Source organism: Nanorana parkeri, unplaced genomic scaffold, assembly GCF_000935625.1.
Source record: "Nanorana parkeri isolate BGI_ZX_2015 unplaced genomic scaffold, ASM93562v1 scaffold290, whole genome shotgun sequence".
NCBI classification, from domain to species: domain Eukaryota; kingdom Metazoa; phylum Chordata; class Amphibia; order Anura; family Dicroglossidae; genus Nanorana; species Nanorana parkeri.
The window spans coordinates 860,448-885,676 of NW_017306558.1; the positions used below are offsets into that span (position 1 = coordinate 860,448).

At 41.5% G+C, this 25,229-nt stretch overlaps 2 protein-coding genes across 2 annotated transcripts in view; both read left to right on the forward strand.

Annotated features, from left to right (window-relative positions):
- The window catches only part of PRTG (protogenin), a 120,489-nt gene extending 111,452 nt beyond the window's left edge, over positions 1-9,037 (forward strand). The window contains exons 16-20 of the mRNA XM_018557557.1: positions 4,856-5,038; positions 6,769-6,889; positions 7,650-7,812; positions 8,544-8,648; positions 8,732-9,037. Of these exons, the coding sequence (XP_018413059.1) occupies positions 4,856-5,038; positions 6,769-6,889; positions 7,650-7,812; positions 8,544-8,648; positions 8,732-9,037 (878 nt within the window). The remainder of the gene's footprint in view (positions 1-4,855; positions 5,039-6,768; positions 6,890-7,649; positions 7,813-8,543; positions 8,649-8,731) is intronic.
- A 14,045-nt stretch (positions 9,038-23,082) lies between these two features.
- PYGO1 (pygopus family PHD finger 1) overlaps positions 23,083-25,229 on the forward strand; it is a 14,028-nt gene continuing 11,881 nt past the window's right edge. Inside the window, exon 1 of the mRNA XM_018557566.1 lies at positions 23,083-23,431. Within this exon, the coding sequence (XP_018413068.1) occupies positions 23,404-23,431 (28 nt within the window). The 5' untranslated portion in view covers positions 23,083-23,403. The remainder of the gene's footprint in view (positions 23,432-25,229) is intronic.

Genomic DNA, 25,229 nt, shown 5'->3' on the forward strand with positions numbered 1-25,229 from the left:
GAGGAACTAGCAGTAGTAGAGTTTTGTTCTGTGTTAGCCATTGATTGATGCAGAAACATTGGGTCCTTTATTGGCTGACTTGTAGCTATTAAAGATGCAAGATTTCGAGATCCATTAAGTCCCTTCTTTAGTCTTCATACAAAGGGGTCTATTCACTAAGCTGCCGTAGGCAGCCGAGTGAATAAACGACCCGAAGTGAAGTGAGCCGAACGCTGTTCGGCTATTCAATTCAGGCTGGTACGGCTGATATCAGCCGTACATCGGCTTGCTTCGTGCAGCTTCGGTGCAGAAGGAATTTGACTCAGCCGATACAACATTTGGATCGGCTAAGCCGAACCTCCAGCAGGCTACTCGCTGCTGTTCGGCCTATTCTCATAGATGCCGAACAGCAGTGAGTGGATAGCGGAATGCCTCTATGGTACCGAGCAGAATAGAAAAACAGTTATAAAAGTAGTAAAAAATTAACTAGAAAACGATTGGGCAGCTCTGCTGCCGTCAGAATAAAAAAAAATCACCATAGGAATGCATAGCTAGATTCCTATTGGCTATTTCACTTTGCAATAGCCAATAGCAAACTAGCTATTGCACCTGCCCTCTGCTGCTGTCAATCACTAGAGGGGACCTGATGGAGAACTTCAGGTCCCCTCTGCTGATTGACAGCAGTAGTGGCCGGGTGCAATAGCTAGTTTGGTATTGGCTAGTGCAAATTGAAATAGCCAATAGGAATCTAGCTATGCATTCCTATGGTGATTTTTTTTATTATTCTGATGCTCTGTGTTTCTCTCCCGGGCGGCCGGGAGCCGCTATCTAATAGCGGGAGACTCCCAGGGCATCCGGGAGAGTTGAGCTGCCTGGAGATCAGTGTCCCTGGTTACCTGGTAACCAGGGACGCTGATCTGTCTGTGCAAGTGGCCGGAGCAGCAGTGAAATGCTTCAGCTTTCACCTCGGCTCAGTCGAGCCGAAGCATATGCTTTCGGCTCGACTGAGCCACTCGGCCGACTTCGGGAGCTGTACGGGCTATAGTGAATCCTGGGCCGAAGCTAGCTGAAGGATCAGCCAAAGCTGCTGTTAGATCCTTCGGCAGCTTTGTGAATAGGCCCCAATATATTGATGAATTAGTGAATATATGTCTCACACGGAGAAAATTAGCATGCAGAAAAGTTTTATGACACCAGTTTGTAAATATGTATTGGTGTGTATTGGAATTAATCTTTTTCTTTTTGGGCCACACTGCAAAGTGTTCCAGTTAAAAGCTGTTAATGTTGTAAATAGTTAATAGACTTGCACTGACTGAAAAACCCTGAAGGCTCCTACAGATGTTTCTTTTTCATTTAGAAGTTATGCATGGGAAGCCTTAGATCTAACTTCCCCTTGAAAGTCAATCAGACTTGGAGTCTCTATACCATTATTTTGATCATTGTTTTATAGTCTGAAAGTCTGTGAAGTATCCGAACCCCATGACAGCTTTATAAAGCACAGGCATATTATAGCAAAGGTTATGCCACAAAGGACAAGACACAGCTGCTGCTGAGAGTGCTACGCTCACCTAACACTTCATAACACAATTTGAATAGTGCTATGGACAGTTCTCGTTTTATGAAGTGTTACGTTAATTCTTTGATTCTTATAGGCTGGACAAGAGCATGACTCTAGAGGTCACAGTTTAAAAGCCTTGTGTATTGCAGTTGGAAAATGAAGCCATTGAATCATATAAAAGCTTTATCTCATTTATTTGCCACAAAATGCATGACAACCATTCGTTGTCCCTGGTTCTTTCTCTAAAACATTATGCCGGCCATCCACATAGGCGTTTTCATGCAATTTCTAGCAGCCTTTAATTGCAAACATAATAGAATGAATCAAGGCAATCTATTTCGAGTTTGTATCCTAACCATGAAAAAATAAAGCAGTTGGTGGTAGTTGTATTAATCCGTTGTGAGTGAAGGCTGGCTGAAAGTGGTAATATGACCTGAATATTTCCATGTATATGGCCAGCATTAGAGATACAGTGCAGGAACAAAATGTGATGCACATTACTGGTACAAGTCTACATGTATCTCATTGCCTCCTGTTATTAATGTTCAGCACACAAAAGGTCCAAAGACTGCAACATAGGTAAACCTAGCCATACAGTACACTGCTCAAATTCGACCATTGTGTGGCCCCATCAGCACCACTCCATTCAATAAAAGTCGATTTTTCAGTCAACTTTTGTCGATGGACCTGGTCTCAGCTGAAAGTGACTGCAGCCAATTAGGTGTCAGAATACAATAGCCCGCCACAAGGGATTCTTCCATCCATACTGTTTAGTATGGATGGGGGAAATTAAGTGCATAGTGTGTCGACTTTGGTTGAAAAAGCCAGTCTGAAAATTCTCTGCCAAACAATGAATGTAGCCAGTCAGCTGTCAGAATACAATAGCCCAACCGGGGGGATTCTCCATCCACACTGTTTAGCATGGCTGGGGGAATCAAGTGCATAGCGTACGACCAGCTTAAGAGTAGAGACAATGATTTGGTGAAACAATATCAAGAGTTCATTAACATAATAGGAAGATGTGTGACTCCCTCATTATGCATAGATATGTGTAAGCAAGAGCATTTGTGGGAAGTTTTGTGCAACTAACAGCCCTGTCACCTAATGACACAGTCTGTGTTGGCTATTCAGAAATTCATCCCTAACTATTTCTATAGCACATCCACTAAGCTTTGGAGCAGGCTAATTGCATGTGCTTGCAGCTTTGACATTTTGTTACGCTTTTTCAAGTCACCAATGCACATCACATTGGAAACCATTGATCAAAAGGAAATGGATGATTTATCTTTTTAACGCAGCTGCAATGGAAAGTCTTTGAAACACTGAGCTGTGTCTTACATGTGTCATTGTCATGGCTTTTAGTAATAATTGCAAGGCTGTGGTGGCTGTGTTTCATATCGTTTAGCTGCTTGACTTGGCTGTTCATTATTTATAGACTCCTCTAAATGAATGCATGTAACTAGCACCAGTCGAAGATGCTGTGGTCTGCAGGCAGACTTTACACTGCTGTAACTTAACCTCTGCAGTGTGCATGGTGTAATGTTCATCTCCTGTGATAACAGATGAGTTTCTTCACATATATACATGAACACAGTCCTTTGTGAAGAAGCACAGAGAGTGTTTGAATGTTTGAATTCTCTGTTTTGTAAATTAAGACTACAGTTTTGTGACATTGAGTCAGTGAGAAGTTCATTATTGATTACTGTCATATGCATTCTAACACTGGGAATTCTGAGCAGCTAATGAATTACTCAATAGCTAGCACAATAAATCTTATCGCTCTTTAGTAGTACTTGAGTAGAAAATCTGCCATGATCAGATCCCTTAAAGACTTAATGAAGCACACACCACATTCCTCAAAAACACTTTTGTTTTTAGACAAGTGGCATAGTCATTCCAAACTCATCTTCCCCTGTAATCTGTTTAGCTTCCCTTAGCCCCCCTTACAGGGACCCAATCATAGCTGTGACTCTGCAGATAAAGTGTATAATTCCCAAAATGTTTTTTTAGTTTTGGGTAGGGATGGGTTAAAACCACTGTCAGGTTATTTTTCTTACTGTCTGTTTACTATTGGGAAATGTCCCTTTACTTCCTGTCCAAAAAACACAACAGGACATTAGACAAAGTCTCCCAAAGTAATAGAAGGACATTTGTCCCCAGAACAGATGTCTCCATTGGTTGACTTTTCCTCATGTCTTGTTCTCATGTATGAATAAAGTTATTTTTGCCGAAGTAATGCAGTTTGTAGCTTACCTTGTTAACTTTAATGTTAATAGGAGGTGCCAAGAACCAAAGTTAGGCCAGAACCTAGAGTGGGAGTCTGCATGTGGCCAGTGGAGTCACAGAACCAAGTGCCTCTTCCCCTATATTACAGTAATCTCAGCACCAAGTTGTTTTACAGTGTTGTCACCAAGATAAAAGCTGAGCAGAGAACTAGAATTGTATAGTGGCTACAAGGAATCTTCCCACCACGGACACTATCCTTCTCCCTATCCAAACATAGAAAACTTTTTTCGCTGGAGTTCAGCTTCTACAGTTTTATCTGAAGTTGCTGAATCAGGATGAGCTACTAACATGCAGATAAGCTTATCTCCAAAAGCAGAAAACTAGAATGATTGTTGTTGGTTGCCTTTCCTTCTGCTGAAACCATTGGAAGGTGTATGCATTGTCTGTACCTGTCCCCATCACTGACAACTATCACCTGCTTTAGGCCCGATTCATAGCATATGCATTAGAGCTGCGCTGACCGTTGTTTCCAGCACAGCCCCAACGCAAGACAAGGCAATTTGCCTTGTCACGGACAGGCTCGGTTCACACTACCGCATTGCGATATGATCGGCGCATTGGCAGCGGCTGATGTGAATTGGCCCATAAGAGCAGTAGTACCACACACAACCTCTGTTTTTCAACAGACGATTGGCTGCTGTCACTGTTCAACTGAAAATGTTCCTCCTGGCTCCTTTGATTTTCTGATTGAAAGATGCCAGACAGAAGGCTGCTGACAAGGCTACCCACTGAGTGCACTTCACACAGTGTATGGCCAGCTTTAATTACTATAACAACGTGAGCACTCATTGGCTCTCATTGCTGAAAATACAGGTTGCTAAATTCTTTATACAATATGTTAAATATGCAATATGTTACAGTATACAATATGTTAAATGACAATCATTACAGCTTGTTAAATTGAGCATTAGTAGTCATGGGTAAGAGAGCTATCGGCTGACTGAGCAGCAGTACCATAATTGTCAGTTTAGTTTGCTTCAATTTAGTTGTTCCTTTTTGTATGTATGATTTACCCTGGATATTAAATTACAGGAGCGATAACAATGGCTTTGCTGGAAAACCTGCTACCAGGAAACGTCTACCTGATCAAGATCTCTGCTTCCAATGAGATGGGAGAAGGACCCTTTTCTAATGAAGTAGAGTTGGCCGTTCACCCTAAAGAGATGGTACACAGCAGCATGAAGTCAAAGCATTTTAATTCTGCCAACAGTCAAGGTCAGTGTGAAAATACTGCATACAAAATGAAACCGTTTCATTATTTACTCGGGAGCAGCAATTCTTCAAGACATGCTTTTGTTTCTGCCCGGCCACATTTTGCACAGCAGAGACAAATGACCCCATACAGAGCGTGACTATTCAAGCATCCCAATAACTGTATACAGAGGTGATACACTGTCACTGTAATAAACGTAAAATAAACAAATTAATGACAGTGATTTATACGTGGTTGTAAGTGCAAGTCCAAATCATATATCATGGAACATGCAATCCACTGCAGTTCTTAGGGAAAACTTCCAAATCAGCAATACTAAATCCTGCCCTGTTTTTATAGTTGTAATATTTACTGTGCCAAAAAATATATTTTACAACAGACATGGATGGTGGAATATTGTATAGGAGATGATGTGTTTCACTTTATCTCAAGCACTGGGTCTGATTTACTAAAAGTGTAGAAACAGTTAACTTAACAAATTAAATGTTCACTGAGCTGAGTAAGTAAGATATTGCTGTGTGTCGCTTATTTTTTTTTCCATTTACCCTTGTACATGATTGGGTATTCAAAGTGGACTGTTTCACCTTTTTCACTATCATTCAATTTACATAGGAAACACGCTCTTCAAAGTGAACATTCAGTTGGCGAATTAAACAGCCTCTATTCTTTTAATAAATCCACCCTATTGCGTTGTTAGTGCCACAGCACGTAGGCGCATGTGTGTTCACCCAGGTTGCTACAGTTTTTATAGTAAATAGGAAATTTTCAATGAAAAGAGGTCAACCACTTGTTATCATTCATTTGCTTAGCTACCATTAGGTAAATTACAGTGTGTACTTGTTACACATACCTGCCATGAAAAATATTCATTGCAAAAAGTATCGGTTTCTGGGTGTACAAAATGCAATAGAATGGACCATCATAGGAATATGTGACTCTGTCATGAGCAAAGAATGAGGGGCTGTCATTTCTGGCCTTTCTTGGCTATGGATAAAGAATTCTGACACTTTTCCATACTCATTTAAACCATACTTGTTCCAGTTTTCTGACTCAAAAGTATTCAGGCCAGACATGGCCAAACAACTAGTATTTTCAAAAGAGGGCCAGCAATGGCAGCCCATACTTTCTTGTGATATAGTCACTTTAAACTGTCTCTAGCTATTCTGAGCTATTCAGGAGTCTGTGGTGCATGCTGGCAGAGTTATAAAGCCTTGTAGAAGCACAATGACCATGGATTGTTCACAGTGTCATTGTAAAGAGTTGGCTTATACAAGAACTACACATATTTATATATAGCTACATAGCTATCACATAGAGTCATAGTTATGTTTGTATATAACATGCCTGTTAATACAGGTTTGATGTGCTGTTATGTGTGACAGTTTTGTCTGTGAAGTGTATTGATCTTCTACCACCTAATAAGATCTGCACATAGGTACAAAGGAGACTGCTAGATATATCACAGACATGACCTTACTTCTTTTCCATTGTCATATTCTACTTTAGTCACTGAGCACTATGGTTCTAGGCTGTTTAGCATGACAGTGTGCAGTAAGTGTATATAAATATACCCAACAGCATCAGCCTACTTGTCATACTTGCTGTGTTAAGTGTGTAATTATAATCATTGTGACTGCATTTTTAGATGTTTACTTTGCTAATCGTGTGTATTTTAATTCCTTTCACAAAGTTTGAAGTAATGACAGGCTTTCTAAATGGCTTCTTTTTGCAGATTATTCCAGTTTCTACCATCTGGACCAGAAGTCAATGACAGGAATTGTTGTTGGAGTGTGCATTGCATTAACTTGTATTCTCGTATGCGTGCTTATTCTAATATATCGTGGCAGAGCCAGGTTGGTATTTGCGATTAATGATGAGTATATATGTACCATATATGTTGTATAAAGTAATTTCCTTAGCCCACTATCACTGCATCGTCACAGCAGCACTAGAGAGAATGGCGAGTGCACGCAGACCGAGCCCATCTTGCTCCAGCATCAGCAGTTACTCACATAAAAAAAGTCTGGTCGCACACCGCAAGTTTCAATGGTTTATTTCATATTTAACAGAAATCAGACTTTGCTTTTGATTTTTGATATAACAGAATATTTTGAATTAAAATACAATTGAAAATGGCATGGAGAAAAATGATGTGACCCGTAACTAATGTTAATGGACTCATATTGCATAACCTCCCACATTTAGTCTGGTTTCTGCTGAGCAGAGCATTGTGGAAACATTTATAAGATACAGTTTATATTGTAATACTGAACATTGTAAACTGTATTTAAAAAATACTTTTTAAAATAGACTTTAATGAATGCATAACTCGGCTTAAGGATGATTTTTTATATTAATAAGAACTAATGTCTGTGGCACACCAGGAGTTGCTTATCTGCATCGCGAGACATGCGGTGCACCTCTGAACGCATTCCCTGATATTGTAATATTAAATGACTCATCATGTCACTGTGGGTGTATCATTATGAACACATGCAATGTCTTTGGCGCGCCAGTCAAATAACCTAAACTCATCATCTTGATATCTGTATTGCTGTATGAATGTACAGTGTGAAATTTTGCATAAATCATAGTTTGTTTTTTTACTTGCAGGAAAGCCACAATTGCAAAACTTGCTCAAGAAAATGACCGGATACCTCAAGCAGCTGCATTAATTTCTCATGAGAGTCAGCAAAGGAAGACTATGAATCAGCCAGAAGGAAATGCAGATCCCTTAATATCTGCTGTTGAGACAGATCAATACCTTGATTCAAAGGTAAGTGGAGAGGTGGAGATAAGTATTTTATAATTGCATGAGCATGTCTTAAAGTACTTTGAATGATGGTGGATGTGGTCATGCTACATTTCAAAGAGTTGTATGTAAATTATACATGTTCTATAAGTCGGAGATTGTGTCATCCCAAAAGGGACCCTACAATTAGGTTTTGGAGTCCTTTGGTTAATAAATTCCAGTCTTTGAATTCTGATGCGAAATGTGTTTGCTTGATAATCACAAACGTTCTGTAAACTTTGGGTTCCCGAAATGTCACACCCGTTATTGCATTGTAAAATATGTTTACTGCTATACCGGACTGGAATTAAAGCAATACATAATTTTAAACCCTGCTGTGCTTTCACATGACAGCTTACAAATCATTATCAGGGCTATTCACTAAAGGGAGAAGAGTCTGGAGAAGGCAGGAGAAGTGAACAATCTAGGACAACATAGCTGAATCGGAAAGTGAGCTGAATTTGAGGATTTTTCCATACCAGCTGCTTTGGCATAGATTGTCTCTTCTCCTACCCTCTCCAAACTCTTCACCCTTTTGTAAATAAACCTGTATGAGTTTTGTACATATCTGTAATGTGAAAGCCAGGACAAATGCATTTGAAAGTGGCATACAAAAAGAGTGGTTGACACCATACCATGTTCAAATTAAGGTGATCTCTTTTGTTGTCCTTGCTTTGAAATACTGACATTTATAACTAGTCCTGTTTTTACTCCAGGGTGGTTCAGATCTCATCATTAATGGCTATGGACCAGTTGTGAAAAAGAACTCCAAGAAAAAATGGTCATTTTTCAGTGACAGTAGAAAAGACCACTTGGAACAGGTAAATGGGTTGCTTACAGTTAGGTTTTAAGTATTTGCATGTTTTGTGTGGCTGCAGTGACCTGATATTTTTTTGCTCAACAGTCCAAAACAAGAATTGCAAAGGCTACTTGTTTATATCAGCCTGGTACTACTGTACTGTTGGGAGAAGACACATCCTCCACCCCACCAGGCCATCCAGACACCTTCCAGATAAGAAGGAGCATAGCAGCAGATACAGAACATTCTGGGAACAGCGAAGAAAGTCATGAGACCAATGATTCTGGGCGTTACTCCCATGAATCCAACGATGAATCGAATCTGTACTCTGTTATCAGCACCACTCCGCCCTCACTATATTCATTTACCAGTCAAGAATGTTCAAAGGACCCTGCCTTACCCAAACACTGACAAACTGGCCAGCGTCGGCTGCACAGGAACATTCGTTCATGGTACCTCACAAGATCCACATGCCCATAACATTTTAAGGGTGACGATTCCTTTAAAGCCAGATGCATCCTCCATGTCTGTTCGAAGGACAATGAACGGAGCCAAAACAAATGAATGTGGAATCTGGTTTCTCCCATCTCATACATCACAATTCACCCACAAAATGTTCCACAGAGTAAATCTATTGACTGTGAAGGTTGGCTTGCTGGATAGTGAATGGATTAGAAACTCTCCTGTTTTTTTTATGCCATTTGTCTTTGTTGTAAAGGGATGTCAAGCAGTCCCTTTGATTTATGTCTACCTCAGCTGGTCACACGATGAGCTCCATTTCGCTGCTTTACCTATATTTGTGTTTGTATGTCTCTCCTTACCCTTCATCAGAAATACTTCCTAAATGTTTTTTTTTTTATTATTATTTTTCATGCTGTGTAATGAATGTTTTTATATAAGGAGTTGTAAAGGCAAAACAGAGAAACGGTGTCTGTTAGACTTTCCACACGGTACTGTTACTTGGCTGATTATAGCATGGCTCCCTACCTAAATTAACTACTACCTCTGCAAACAAGCGTGTTAAACAAAACCTACTCTATGTACCTGTGGATTTCAGACTGATACTTATTCTGTTGTAACATCTGCCATCTAAACAGACAGCTGTGCCTTCCTTCTATTATCTCAGTAAAACAGTGCTGCCTTACTCAAATAGTGTTCAGAACATTACTCAGGAGTATAACAAGAGGCCTTAAACCCTTGGGAGTTTAGTACCTCAACCAGCCATATATCCATATAACAATTATCTTACAATGTTTGGTTCCTTTAGAAGGTTGGTTACAGTTATGAAAGTTAAGCACATTAGTAGGAGCATGGAAGTAAACTACATTGCCACTGAGATGTGTAATACATATGGATTACTATTAATGGTATGAATGCTATAGACTGTATATACTCATACATTGACATAATCGTTTTTAAATGAAACACAGGCTGTTTGATACTGACGCTTGAGATTTTTTGCCATATGCACGCTTGTTTACACTTGGGGATGAAGAGTGGCATGCAAGTCAGCCGATATGTTTTAGTGTTGACTGAATGTCAGAAGAGCCTTTGCAGAGCTGTTTACTCAGTGGCCAATTGTGCCTTTTTGCCTTTACAATTCCTGATTGATACTACCTCTTTTTTAATTGATGTCCTTGTTAATTTCCTGGACTCAGGGAATTGTGTATTTTTGTGTGTCTGTACCTCATGAATATATGGGGAAAATGTGACAGGGTATCATGCTTTTTTTTCTTGGTTTTAATAGAAGATAAAGTAGGTCAATTAATTAATCTGATACATTATTAAAGTGTACCTGTTGCATAAGCAGTCAGCCATTATAAGTGCTAAATCACCAGTTTGATATGTGGTGATAAATATACAATCATCACCAGATAATGAATAGTTGACAGGATTGCATTCCAGCCACATGTATATATGTAGCAATCGTTGGAAAGCTTTCACCCAGAATGGCTATAGGTTTATATGGCCAAATCTGGCAAAAGTCTACCTGCCTGATCGCCAGGCTGAGGACATGCAACTGCTACTTTAGTAGCCAGCTATGATCCTTGATTGGCTGCTTCCACTGTGAATGTGGGACAGGTGCCCTTTAACACAGTCTCCAGACATGTAAAGTATGTCATACCAAAGATTGTCTCTTACTTTGTAAGGGAAAACAAATTTTTTTTCCAAAAGAAAAAAAAGTTATTTTGCTTTTCGGCATAACTGCTAAGTAGTAGCAGTAGTAATAGTGATTGTAATAGATCAGTAAGGATGAATACAATCTGCATTTCAAACTACCTTCGACTTTGAATAGTCGTGTCCAAAAACTTCCAAGTTATGGTTTTAGTATTTAGCTATCAGCTCTTTATTATAACAGTATTAGATGACCTATTTTTGAACAAATTGCTTTATACGATAAGGAAGGAAACTTTAACCAAAGATTTATTTTTGGGTCTCGTCTTGCTATTTGTTTAGGTGAGGTTTTTTAAAAGTTAATTGTATGACCACATTTTCACACTAAACAGTTAATATGCCGGGGCAGCTAAAACCCAATATTGTTATCCTTTTTGATAGGGATATTAATGGGAAGTACATTTTGTGTGAGTTTTTTGCTCATTTCATTACAAGAAATCAGACTTCAACACATATATCGATAGATTTTTCATAAAGTATTTGGAAGTATTATAATAACATGTCAGGCAAAGGTATATTAGGTAGGCACATATTCCAGTAAACAATAACACCATTAAGCAAAGTAAAGCCCAGCTGCAAGCAAAACTTTTATTTCAGTTTTGGATAAAGTGAAGAAAGGATAGAAGTTCTGTCATGTTTGTATTCCTATTTTGTTTCTCGGGACAATTCAGCTTACTTACTGTCTTTCTGATAGTTGTCAGACCTGGAGCAGGGGGTGAGGGAGAATTTCCCCAGCAAGGACATAGACAGCAATAAAGACTTGTTCTAAGTCTTCCTCACTATGAAAAACAAATTTGGGTTGAAATTGGACATTAAATGGGACCTTCCCCTCAAATGAAACTGCCACTAGTACTGTGCTTACTATAGCAAAATAAAGAGAACTAATAATATTTTCTTGCCTCAAGTATGTTGCCACAAGCTAATGTTCCTCTTCTCCTCCCTCCCTACTCTGGCACCATCATTTTCACTGGCAGCATCATCAGTGCTAGCTTATTTTCCATATTTCACAGCTGGCGCAACGATGACAGGTTTTTTTTCCCTTTCATTCTTTTTTTCTACATCAAATTGGCAGTTTATCTACGAGAGTTCCCAGGAAGACACTGGTGATGTAGCCTTCTCAGGGTGAAGCTCTGAGGCCAGGGCTATGTCTCCAGTGCCTCAATCAACCAGGAAGTGAGATTCATTGAGATGTAGGTAACAGAATAAATTGCTTACAAATGCAAAGGTGCATGCATCAGGAATTTTCAGTGCATGCCAGCTGCATTGGTAGGCTGGTCCTGCTGCAGCTAGCTCAGCTTGGAAGTAAGTTTGTCTAAGCTGAGGTTATGTTAAACTAAAAGATTACATTTCAGCAATGAGCCCTAGGTCCGGTTAAACATGCTACAATAGATAACACCTTCTACGCACTGATAAAAGAGCATATGCTTTGCTACCTCTGCTAAATCATTGCTGCTGGTTTTTAGGAAACCCCATATGTAAGTAAGCCCCATAAGTTTCTGAAGGATACCCATTAGACTGTTATACATGTCAGTTGCATTCCATCAGTACTTAAAGGAGAAATATGACATGAGTGATTTCCACTCACCTCATAGTTCTAAGCCGACCTGTGACAATGAGACTGTCACAGGTCGGCTCAGTAGATCGGGAGGTGAGGGAACACATACCGGGTTCCCTCACCTCTCGATCATGTCACGGCTCTCTGCCGTGACAGGGGGAGGGGCTGGATTCCCCTCTCCGATCTGCCAGCACTCAGGCAGCTGGGCGGATCCCGTCATCTACGTCGGGATCCGCTCCAGGTGCGGCGTCTCAGTATACCGCGAGCAACAGCTCGCGGTATACTGAGCTTAGGGTAATGGGAGGACGCTAGTTTGTGTCCTCCTGTTACCCCACAGAGAACTATGGGGAAAAACACTGACCCCATAGTTCTCCTTTAACTGGAAAAATATGTTAAAGAGAGCAGTTTCCATATAGTGTAGGAGAAAGTATGCTCATGCTAAACCATAGTAAATGGCTTTTATATGGATGTCAACCTAAGGTCTATAAGGACCATTGGTCCCCTGAATTCTGCAATCTTCGAAAGAGTAGACAGTCAGTCCAGTCTCCACTAAGTAAGCAGGCCATTGCTTGTGTATGGAACTAGCAACCTATAGCTCTCGAGCACTTCTTATAGTGATGCTGTCATCATAGTACACATACTGTGCTGATCACATGCAGTAATAGTAAATAATGAGCTCTTACTAAAGCTTCCAGTGTGACATAACTCTGTTATTTCATTTTTCAGCAAATCATTTTCCTCCACCTCCAGCACTCCCAGGGTGTTGATGGTTTTCACTTCCTCACAGCCTGTAGAGTGCACCCATTTCTACCCCACCTCCCTCATATGTCACCACAGCTCTGGCAGCTGATTTTAGAAAACTGACAGAACTGAATCACAGAAACCTTCAGTAAGAGCTTTTTGCCTACTTTTACTGCTTCAGCAGTCCAGTATGTACAATGTGATGAGATGGTCAATAATTAAATGGTTAATCTTTTCACTGCTCTCTGCCTGCCTGCCTTTTTGCTGTAGGCTGTGGCTTTATAGTGCTTTCCTTTGCTACTGATTCGAGTGCCCCAAAACATGGCCATACCAGCAGTTTTGTCAGGTCTTGGTACAAGCGAGTTACAACTGCATATGGCTTAAGTTAAATATGTCCTATATATCCCTTATTTTGGCTAACAATTTATACCAAAGATATTTATGGCTGCTCCGGCATATTAAGCAGCGGAAAAGTCTTTAAAAATAATGTTTTGCTTGCTGGTGTTTTGGCCAAATGTCATGTTTTTTTACTGCATGGACCATTTAATTTAAATGTCTTCTTTCGTTAACGTTGTGTTCAAAGCAGTTTGCACCACCAGTGTCTCTAGTTTCAGAGTTGGAATAATCAGAATTCCAAGGAATGAGAGGTGACTTATGATCAGAAATAAAACAGTGGGCTTTAGTTTGTACAGCAAGCTGCACTTTGATTTTTGGACGTGTATCACCATTTAGCCAGTGAAGAAGCTTATTATATCAGGAGGTACAGGGTGCAATGATTTTGTGCAATGTGCAGTATTCCATAGCAACCAACTAAAATGATCTATTATATGATCTGATTACATGAAATTGAATATGATTGCCGTGAGTTACTTGCACCTAGGTGATAATGTAACCTGTTATTAAATAAGCTTGTTATGTATTTCAGACAGCACTGCTGTATACTACTACTACCACAGTAAAGACCACATCATTTCTATATGTCTTGTGCCTCTCAGACCTCAAGATTCTCTTTACTCTGTTGTATAACTGTGGTGCATTTTATAACTGAATGTAAGATGTGAAGATTGGCTTATTCTGTATATGTTTATATGCAATGTATACAGTTACTGTATTTCTAATGCTACTTCCGTCTCTCCTCTCAGAAATGGACAAGTCCTTGCCTATGGCATTACCTTGTTTTTTTTCCTCAATGTCCCATTTCCTGTTGCAGAGAGTTCCTTTTTTCATCACTAAAAGGAAACCTAACCTGAGATTGTTATGAGGCTGCCTCATCTGTCGTCTTCAGAATGCTCACTTCAGTGCTGTTTAATAGTAGTCCATGTCCCATCACACTCCAGACCGGAGTCCCAATGTAAAAAAATGGGTGCTGGTATGACCTGCGGATAGCGCCGTGTGGATCTAAATATAGTAAAGAAATCATCCGCACTCCAAGGTCCAGTGTGTATGGCGCCTTTACTAAAGACACTACACAATCATGGTGAAACTAGTAAATAGTTTCGGAAGCGGTAGTGGTCCCTTTATCAGGCACTGTGGCGTGTTAACCTGTGAAGGGACCACTAACGGTTCCAAAATGTTGATTTACAAGTTTCACCATGATTGTTTAGCATCCTTATTAAAGGTGTTCTACACATTGGACCTTGAAGTGCGGGTGACTTCTTTACTATATCAGTACTGTTTAAGTCACTGTCCCGCAACAAGTATGCATTAAGTGGAGTCAGATTAAAGTTGTAACTCAACTGAACTGCATACTTGCTCCAGATTAGTGACTCGGAGAGCGTTGAAGACATTAGAGCAGCTTTAAAGCTAAACAGATTTCAGGAAACGTCAGCAATTGTGGCCTCTATACTTCTCTCGGCACAGGTTTCCTTTAAGACTGCCTTGCTGTCTCAACTCTGTTGCCAATTTAAAAAAATTATAAATTACACCCTGCAAAAGAAGAGTATTTATATGTGCACTCATATGTGCCACTGCCTGTTCCTTGAATTGTTAGGGTCCATTCACACCACACGTGTTGGGCTAAGCTGCTCAATGGAGGCCCAATGCAAAACAACCTGTTGTTTCCAATAGGCTCAGTTCACACCATGGTGTTGTGTTGGTGTGCGCTTTGTGAAAATGGAACATGCTGCATTTAAATGTAGTGTAATGTGTTATAGAGCATCACACTTCAATGCACTTGAAATAAAGAAAAATAATGTGCTCTTGCTGCAAACAAAAAAACCTGCACATCAATGCAACCCATTAAAAAACTGTGACACGCACATCCACTTAGGTGCATATATCATGTGTCAACATTAGTTATTTGCATGGAAGTGGTGTGAATCCAGCCTTATTCTCTTGCAGAACAAAGTTGCCAGCAGAATCTTCCCAGTGTGCTGGATGCGCGCTTATTTCAGCTTTGTTCCACAAGAAAGTGAGGATTTAAGGAATGGGCAATGGGATAATAAAATATAAATACACTTGTTTTACAGGGTGTGCTTTTTTATTTTATTTTTAAAAGGTAACTGTTCTTTTAACAGTTCCTTATTATCACAGACATTTAGCATTCTACTTGTCACTAAGGCTATTTTCTGTTTGTTAAGAATGTATATTTATAAAGACAATACGAAGGATACATTTGTACATGTGTGTAATTCTCATGCAAATATTTTTATAGCTGTATTTTCTTGACTTTAATTATACTTGTCTATTTTATCATTTGTGAAAAAAATGTATATTTAACTAATTGTAATTTTGTAGGCCTAGGTGTACAAGTCATGTGTCACAATGCTTATGGAAATATTGATTATGTGCCATAGAGAACAGTAACTATTAATATTTGTACCCAGTAGTTTTACAGTGATATACACATTATGTTGAAATATCAGTCGCTGATCATAGATTACTACACATGTTTCTGAAATTAGGCAGCTGCATTGACTTAAAGGGTTTTCACCCAGTGTCAGAATTTTTATTTACTTACCTAAACTGTCTCTTGAAAGTTGTGCCTTGAATCATTTCAGTAGTATGAGTGACAGGACGTTTTCTTCCCTGAAATCAAACAGTGCTGGTCAGGAAATGGCAGGTCTAACAAATGTTCTGTCCGACATGCTATGGAAATAGTTGTCCAGTGACGACTTGCACCTGCTACAAGATACACTTTAGCCTGAAGCTAAGTAAATTTGAAGCTGGATAGAGAAACCCTTTAAACAAAGAAGCTGTCAAGTTAGAAAGTTTCATTTACAGGCAAAGCATCAAGTGTTTAGTTACACAGGACTTTCCTTTAGGCTGCTAGTAATAGTAATTTCAGCAAGAAGAACATCACCCAGAAGTCTGAATAAACATTTCACTGGCTATGATAGAATGTAGGTTATCATAGAATAATAACATGTGGGTAAAGCTAATTTGATGGCCACTTTTGCTCATCATCTTATATTTAGGCATTGTCTGATAAATATGGGATTTGTGAAAGTGGCCGCTGTAAGCTCTGTTAGAAGTTAGTTCCTCACCAGTTGGGCATCTTATTCTCCAAATGTACTCAGAAGGCCACAACAAAAACTACCTGTAAAATACCATGAATAATACTCACCCATTTGGCTATCAATGATACTGATCTTCACTTTCCTGCAGAGGTAAATCAGGTGTGTCAGATACAAGCACCCCCTGCTATGTAATGTGGTTCCACCAACCAGCCGTTGTGTCTCTATGGTGTCTCTGCAGAGCTGTGGTGACCTAAACGCCAGCAGGTGAAGCCACAATGCATGGCAGGGGATGAGGGCATCCAGCACACCCAGAGGTGTCAGATGCTGAAGTCTGTTTGTAGAATGAAGATCAGTCACCAACAGCAGGACTGGTAACTAATATTCCTCTTCTTTTACAGGGTGGCTTTTATTATTAGTATTTTCTTTTTTTTAACAACAGAGTCCCTTTGTGCCTGATGCACATGGGTGTCAGAATACATGCACCCAAACCTGGAAGCATGTAATGCTTTTTTATGGCTGAATGTACACAGTCTAGCTGCCTTTACATTAAAAATAAATGTTTGTTTTGGGACCGTTTAGCCTGATTTTATGCAGCTAAACGCGTGTAAATGCATCTACATTTGAATGCAGAAGAACCTGACCTAGGCAGTATAAAGTTTGTACTCCCGGATCAATTTCTCTTGAATTTAAATAAAACAAATGCAGGAAGACTATCTAAATGATGGCTAAAGGTCTAATTTACTGGCTCATGTAAAGGAAATTAGTCCTTGCCATGATTGGATGGTTGACTCCACTTCCCACCTAAGTAAAGTAAATCAAGTCTTAAAAAACTCCAGGAAAATCAAAAAGTTACCTATGCAGTGGGGTTACCCCCACACTGCAAAGGTTAAGTGCTCATTTTGTCTAGGGGAGTCAAATAAAGCAGTTTTATTCACCTGATCCTCGATCCCGCAGCAGTTGGCACTCTGCTCTCTGCACCTCTGCTCTAGCTATGGAATATCCCTCTGCATGCTTGTGCTTAATGCAGGCCAATGGACCTGCATTAGATGTGATGATGTCAGCTGTCCTTAGACCACCTGAGCCAAGAGAGAAGAGGATATGGGGACAGGCCTAGCAGCCCTGAGGTAGCTGGCGGGACTGAGGATCAGTTAAGTAAATCTGCTTTATTTGAGTCCCCTAGATGAAATGAACACTTAACCCTTGCAGTATGAGGGTATCCCCGATGTAAGAGTAAGGCTGGCCATACACTGCTATTTTTCTTGTTCAATCGGCAGACTGAACAAAAACAATAGAGCAGATTCCTCCACCAACACTACAAGTGTGTTGATCGAGGAATCCCGCTGTTTGCATTGTATCCTGACAGTGGCCACCAGCCGTTGTCAGAATACCCGAACAGTGCTGGCAGCACAAGGATTTTCCAACCAGCTCCTTCGATCAGCTGTTCGAGGGATGCCGGCTGAAAGGGTGCCAACAGCAGCACACACTGTGTGAATTTCAGCCAAGAACCGGCTGAAATTTATCTGTAAAAAAGAAGTCAAGGCAACTGGACTTGCTGTATTTTTCTTGAAGACGTTTCACTGGTCATCCAACCAGCTTTCTCAATTCAGAATGAGAAAGCTGGTTGGATGACCAGTGAAACGTCTTTAAGAAAAATACAGCAAGTCCAGTTGCCTTGACTTCTTTTTTACAGATATACCATGACCTGGATGAATGAGAACCTTCACAGACATACGGCTGAAATTTCCACAGTGTATGGGCACCCCAAGTTTTTGATTTTTCCTGAAGTTCTTGTTTAAATGTCATTAATTGCGCATTTCTTAAAATGTTATTAAATTGTGAAATGTTAGGCCCCTTTCACATGGTCTGATTAGGAAGGGATCCATGCACAGATCTCCTGCTGATAGGAACAGATGTCACCATTGTGACATCTGTGTCCGTCCAGTTTTTTTTGAGGAAATAAATGAAATTACCAGACCCCATGTTGGTTTATGGACTATGGACTTGTGTCCATTTACCTCAGATTACCCCTGATCCGGCACGATCAGGTCTGGTGAAACAGAACTCTGATCTGTTTGTTTTTCTGGATCTGCCCGGAGCTGGGGGTAACCGGATGTAAATGGACGCCCATCCGTTTAGATCCAGCTGCCCATACACTAACATTGGGCTTCCGATCAGGTCCACCTGAAAAACTGATAGGCGGACCCGATTGGAAAGCACAGCAAGCTTCTGGGAAAGTGACTTGAAATCCTTGTACTATTACGTGTTCATGTGCAAGTGGCCTTCAACACAACAATAGAACACCTCAAACCAGCGGCACATTGAAACTGCAACATTTGTTTCTAGAAATAATGTTACATTGTGTATATACAAGAGCCGAAGGTGACGTGCTTTAGTATGAATGTATGTGTTTCTTTCTACTGCAGTTACAATACACTAATGTACAGAGTAACAGTGATTGTCTTCTTTTTTTTTTTTCCCTCCTCTTTTTTTGTCATGTAAAGGTGACACTGGTGTTACTTTAGAGGACGAGGCTGATTTAGTTTTGTACTGTACTCAGGGAATCAGCTTTGTCCCTCTGTTGTGCTCTGCCTGTTGTTCACCTTGAATTGTGAATGTAACTCATTTTCTGCTTTCATGTACTATTGTTTAAATATTGTGTTTTTTATATAGAGAATGGTTTTAGTTTGTTGAGAGATGTTTTTATACTATGTTGTTTATTTTGTCTATTGGTCAGTTTACTGGAGTATTTCAGTGATCTGTAAGTTTTGCTAAAAACGATAGAAGTTGAAAAGCCAAATGTTTTCATTTCTGCTTTGATAACAGTCAAGATATCAGTGAGTTGCACAGTTCAAATAAAGGTTTTCTTAATAAAAGCATTCTTAGACTCTTGCTTATTTCTGCATCAGTGTTCAGTATGTATATAAAGATGGACACTCTACATGAGATGAGTTCCTGTTTGTGTACTGCTAATATAGTTCTGGTATTATTTAGTAAGGACTTGTAATGACAGGGAGCAAGGCGCAGTAACCCACTGAAACCAATCACAATACAGTAAACTCCCAGTTATCCAGCAACCATGAGGATCGGTAGGTGTCTGATAACTGTAGTTTCTGGTTTCTTGAGAGTTAATATTAAGCCCTGGTTCACACCTAGGCGTATTGCATATGCGCGTCTGTCGCGCGTTGTCGTGCGTTTCCGAGGGCTTCTGGGCTGTATCCCAATGGAAACGCGCAACAAAAATGTCCGAAAGTAGTACATGTACCTTTTCAGGCGTGGGCCGTTTTGTAGCGCGTTAGGGACGGGCTGAAATACGCCTAGGTATGAACCAGACCCATTGAATACAATGGGATTTAGATGTTTGAGCGTTTTGTAGAGCGTTCGTCGAGCGTAGAACGCGCTACAAAACGTTCAGGTGTGAACGAGGGCTAACTCTCAAGCAAACAATCTGCCCTTTTAATTCTTGAGGCGTATCAATGGTTTGCACCTTGTGGTGAACCCTCTGTATTTGCTCTCATGAAGTCTTCTTGGTAGACTTGGATAATGATATGCCTCCCTCCTGGAGAGTGTTCTTCACTTGGCTGGATGTTGTGAAGGGTTTTTCTTCTCTGTGAAGGATCCTACGATCACTCACCACTGTTGTTCTGTGGGCATCCAGGCCGTTTTGTGTTGAAGAGCTCACCAGTGCATTCTTTTTTTCTCAGAATGTACCAAACTGTTCATTTGGCCACTCCTAATGTTTCTGCTATCTCTCTGATGGATTTCTTTTTTTCTGCAGCCTGAGCATGGCCTGTTACACTTGCATTGAGAACTCTTCTAAACGCATGTTGTGGGTTCACAGCAACAGCTTCCAAATGCGGGAGCCACACTTGGAATCAACTTCAGACCTTGTACCTGCTTAATTGATGATGAAATAACAAAGGAATAGCCCACACCTTTTGAGTCAATTGTCCAATTACTTTTGATCCCTTGAAAAAGAGGGGGTCACATATTAAAGAGCTGTGATTCCTAAACCTTTCCTCCAATATGGATGTGTATATCCTCAACTTAAAGCTGAGAGACTGCCCTTTAAGCACAGATTCTTTATTTAAGCTTCAATTTATTTTGGTAAACAGCCAAAATAACAAAACTTGTGTCTGTGTCTAATTATTTCAAGACCCAACTATACATGTTACCTATACTCCAGCCCTTTGATATCTGTGAGCTCACTCGCTGGCACCAACATCCTTTCCCCGACTTCAGAGTCTTCAGTCGTCTTGAGTGGCCAGCGGGACATAATTCACACACATGCACACAGGAGCTCATTCCAAGGCGCTGAATGTATGTGGAGCTGCGTTGGTGCATTCTAAAGAAGATTATGAACAGACAAGTGCAATTGTTTTATCACAGAAGAAACACAATCTCTGGAATCCATACAGGGTATTACAGACACTCATTAGATTTCTGTCTCCCGTCTGTGCAGCAAATGGCACAACTTGGGACAGATTGGTGGAACGGTTAGTAAGGTGTATATCAGGGGTGGGCAACTCCGGCCCTCTAGCTGTTGTGGCACTATAAGTCCCATGAGGCATTGCAAGACTGACTGTTACAGGCATGACGAGATTTAGTTAAAGCACAGCTGGAGGGCCGGAGTTGCCCACCGGAAATCTAATGAGTGTCTATGAGACGCTTTATGAATTCCAGGGATTGCCTCTCTTCTGTGATAAAACAAAGGCACCTGCTTGCTCACAATCTTCTTTAGGGCTCATCCTGGTGTATATGAAGCATTTGCAGAATTACCTCAGACAGAATCTCACACAATAATAATAGTGACACGATTTACTCCAACATGGGAGAGCGTCACCTCCACCTCTCTTATCACCAATATGGCCGTATTTCTTTATGAATTTGTCACAGTCATAGCGCCAGAATGTAGAAGTGTCACACATAAGAAGGCACTGAATTTGTCACATGTGCCAGAAAACGCAAGAAAACTTGGCACAGGGCTTTCTAATACGGCCATAACGCCAGAAAAGTGTCGCAAATGCCCTTACTGAATCGCCCCCAGTGTGTCACTTCTGCAATAAAGAGCCCGCCTGCTCGCAATGGTTTTTATTTTTCACATTAGTTCCTCTTTAAGGCCTCATTCACACTGCGGTAATTTAGGCCACACATGTCTGTGCGGCGTGCACGCCTTTATCGGGATGTTCCTGGGAGGAATAGGTACTGCGTATAGCATCCTGTTTTTGGACGAGGCCATAAGCACACCCGAACTGCACATCCATGCGGGTCCTGGTGTCTGTACTCAGACATAGACAGGATAAATTCTGTCTGCATCTCAGCATGGACACCCAGACCCGCAGGAATGTCCAGTTCTGGTGTGCGTATGGCACACCCGAACAAGTGCTGCGTGAAATCACACGTAGCACCTGTCCCTCCCGGGAATGGCCCGATGCAGACGTGCACGCCTCACGGACGTATGCTACCCGACTAAACGCAATGTGAATGGGGCCTTAGGGCTAAGCTTACTTTTCTAACCGTGTTTGATGTTACACCTATCATGAATCATGGACTCATCGCCAACTACACACCCTCATTTACCTTAATGGTAGGGTTCTTCTCCCCACAGTCTTGTTGCTGTAACTTTTTGAATTCTGTGCGGCTGTGTATGTCACAAACACAACAGAATCCTTTTAGGGGAGCAGAATCTGGTGTGTCGGGGACATGTCTACCTTTTGTTGATATTTGCAGCGCCATCCGCACCCTTTTTTGCAGCAAGGCAAAGAAAAGTATCTATTGGAGAGGCCACAAGTCTCATTGTGGCACTTGTATTTCTCAATGGAGTACTAGTGTGGTGACATCATGTCCATTCATACTTCCTGTGGTCCGTGGAGCTGTACAGAGCTATGGACAGGGACATTGCACCCATGATCCACTGATCACAGTTGCAATGCTTTAGGCAATGATGCCATGTATGCTAATACATTAATTAGCATACTGGAGAGAGATTCCATGTAAATACAGATCCATTGGGGGGAATTTATCAACAGGTGGAGCACACAGAAGCTGGAACAGTTGCCCTTGGCAACCAATCAACTTATTTCTTTAGTTTATTCAGTTAAGCTTTGAAAAGGAAAGAGAGAAGCTTATTGGTTGCTATGGGCAACTGCTCTAGGTCCTATCTGCTCCCATTTTGATTAATGTCCCCCATAGTCTTGCTTTTGCAAATAAATATATAAATGCACATTTTTCTCTTATTAATGTATAAATATCTGTGTAAAAGCTGGACCTGGCGCTGTGTATTCTACATATATAGAGACAGATGTGTATCCGGAATCCCCCCCCTCCCTCACACAGCCGCATTGTTTGTCCCATTAGGGTGACAGTTGGGTAAACAGTGACATGACATGCTGGGACCGTTTGGCCGCAGCCTCCTGTGTATTATGTAATGGTGATCATGTCTCTAGCTGCACCTCGTGACCCCGGGGACGGCACCGCTCCCTGTCACCAGCAGGTGGCGCACTCTAGCAGCGCGGCTCCCGTGTGACAGCTCGCACACTTCGTACAACGTGGGCGATGAGAAGCCGTGTCCGCACTGTACGTCCCGGTCGAGGGGGGGGGACACATGAGCTCCGTGTGATTTCCGGTGTCAGCCGGGCTCTGCCAGTGTGTGTCCGTGCCAGGACGGGGTGAGCGGGCACTTCCTCCCAAAACTTTGCAAAGTGCTGGGGAGGAGGGAAGACGGTTCCTCCCAGCCAGGACTGGTCTCTTCCGGCTCCATGTGTTTGTTATGTCCGCAGGACCAGAATAAGACACGTCCCGCTGTGTCTATGTGCAGGCGGGGAAGGCCCGGGGCCTAGGAGGACACCCACATGGAGAAATCATTGTGGGACAAGGCAGGTGTGTATGACGGCGGGGTGGTACTAGAATAGTGTGATCACAGCTCTCCTTCCTGACAAAGGCTACAGCACTATGGGGGATTTCCTGAGCACAGCAACCAATCAGCTTCTAGCTTCACCTTCTTCTGTTAAGCCGTGGAAATGAAAGATAGAAGCTGATTGGTTGCCATGGGCAGCTGCTTCAGATTCTGTCTGCTCCAGTCTTGTTAAATTCACCTCAGTGTGTCATACATAATTGCCTCATTTTTAAATAAAATGTTTGTTTTGCTCTGTTTTCAGCTTTTTTTTTTTAATGATGTAATAATGCAATGCTGCTGATCTCCTGCAGGCTATTTGCAGTGACTTCCTGCCTACAGGTGTGCCCTCCGCCCCTGTGATGGCTGAATGGCATTTCTCAGGGTGGGTTTCCTGAACCGTGGGCCATGCCTGCATAATGTGAGCCGAAATGGCCACTTGTAGTCGTCTTTAGAAGCCTGGTGACAAGGTAGAAGCAGGACTGGGAGACACAGACAGAAGGAGAAACTTATCAAAACCGGAGCAGACAAAATCTGGAGTAGTTGCCCATAGTAACCAATCAGCTTCTCTCTTCAGTTTGTTCAGTGAAAGCGGAAGCAGACCTTTACCCATATCTATAAAATGACAACAAAGACACCTTTAGGCCTCATTCACACAGCTTACAGTCGTCCCGTGCAGATCCGTGCAGTGCGCACAGCTGTATTGCGCCGTTCCCGGGAAGGACAGGTGCTGCTTGTGATTGTATGCAGCAGCTTGTTCTTCCCTATGGGAAGACGCGGCCGTATGCCACTGTACGCTCACCCGAGCTGCACATTCGTGCGGGTGTCCAGCGAGCGTAAAATAATAAAGTAATTTAATAGGAACTTTGTATTCTTTGCATATCTTACTTCTCTTTTCTTCCCTGGCCATGTTTACTAAGGGCAGATGAACCCATCTCCCATTACTTCCTGGAACTCTGGCACATGTGAATAGGACATGTGACCATGCACATCCTCTCAGGGGAGGAAATTGCCTTTCCCTGAGATGAGATTTCCCAGCAATGCTCTGCTGAGGAAATCTTCCCGGGATACAATGCTTGCGCATATTAGTTCCTTAATCCCAAGAGGACCAGGAAGTGGAAAAGAAATTGTAAGTAAAATACAAATATGTTTGTTTAGCTAATGAATGTAAAATGATTTCATGTCGGCGTAAAGAGCTGCATGCTGATGTGATTTTTAATCAAACGGGGGTAAAGGTCTCCTTTTAGTGCTTGTTTTAAGGGTGAAAATAAAGAAGAAATACCCCCTAATCCTCAGTCTCAGCAATGACTGCTCACCTATGTGGTATGTCCCTCAGCTTCTTCACATTTAATAGACCTGCATTAGACGTGATGACGGGAGAAGAGACTGCAGGCACCAGTCTACCAGCCGGGCAGGATTGGGGGATCAGGTGAGTATTTTCTTTCTATGTTTGCCCCCTGGACAAAATGAGCACTTAAGCCTTGCAGTGCGGGGGTAGCAGCACGGCAAGGGTTAATTTTTCAAATCCATTCAGAAAAAGGACTGTCCTTCTTCTCCGGCCCTTTGCCATGCGGCCACAGCTGCAGCTGCTTATATAAAAGAAGAGTTCTAATATGAAGGGGGGCTCCTGATGTAAAAGAGGGGGGCTTCTGATGTAAAAGAGCAGGGCTCCTGATGTGGAGAGGACTTCTGATGTAAAAAGGGGGGCTCCTGATGTGGAGAGGGCTTCTGATGTAAAGGGGGGGGGGGGGGGCCGGGGGGGGGGGGCGGCCCCTTCTTCGGGAC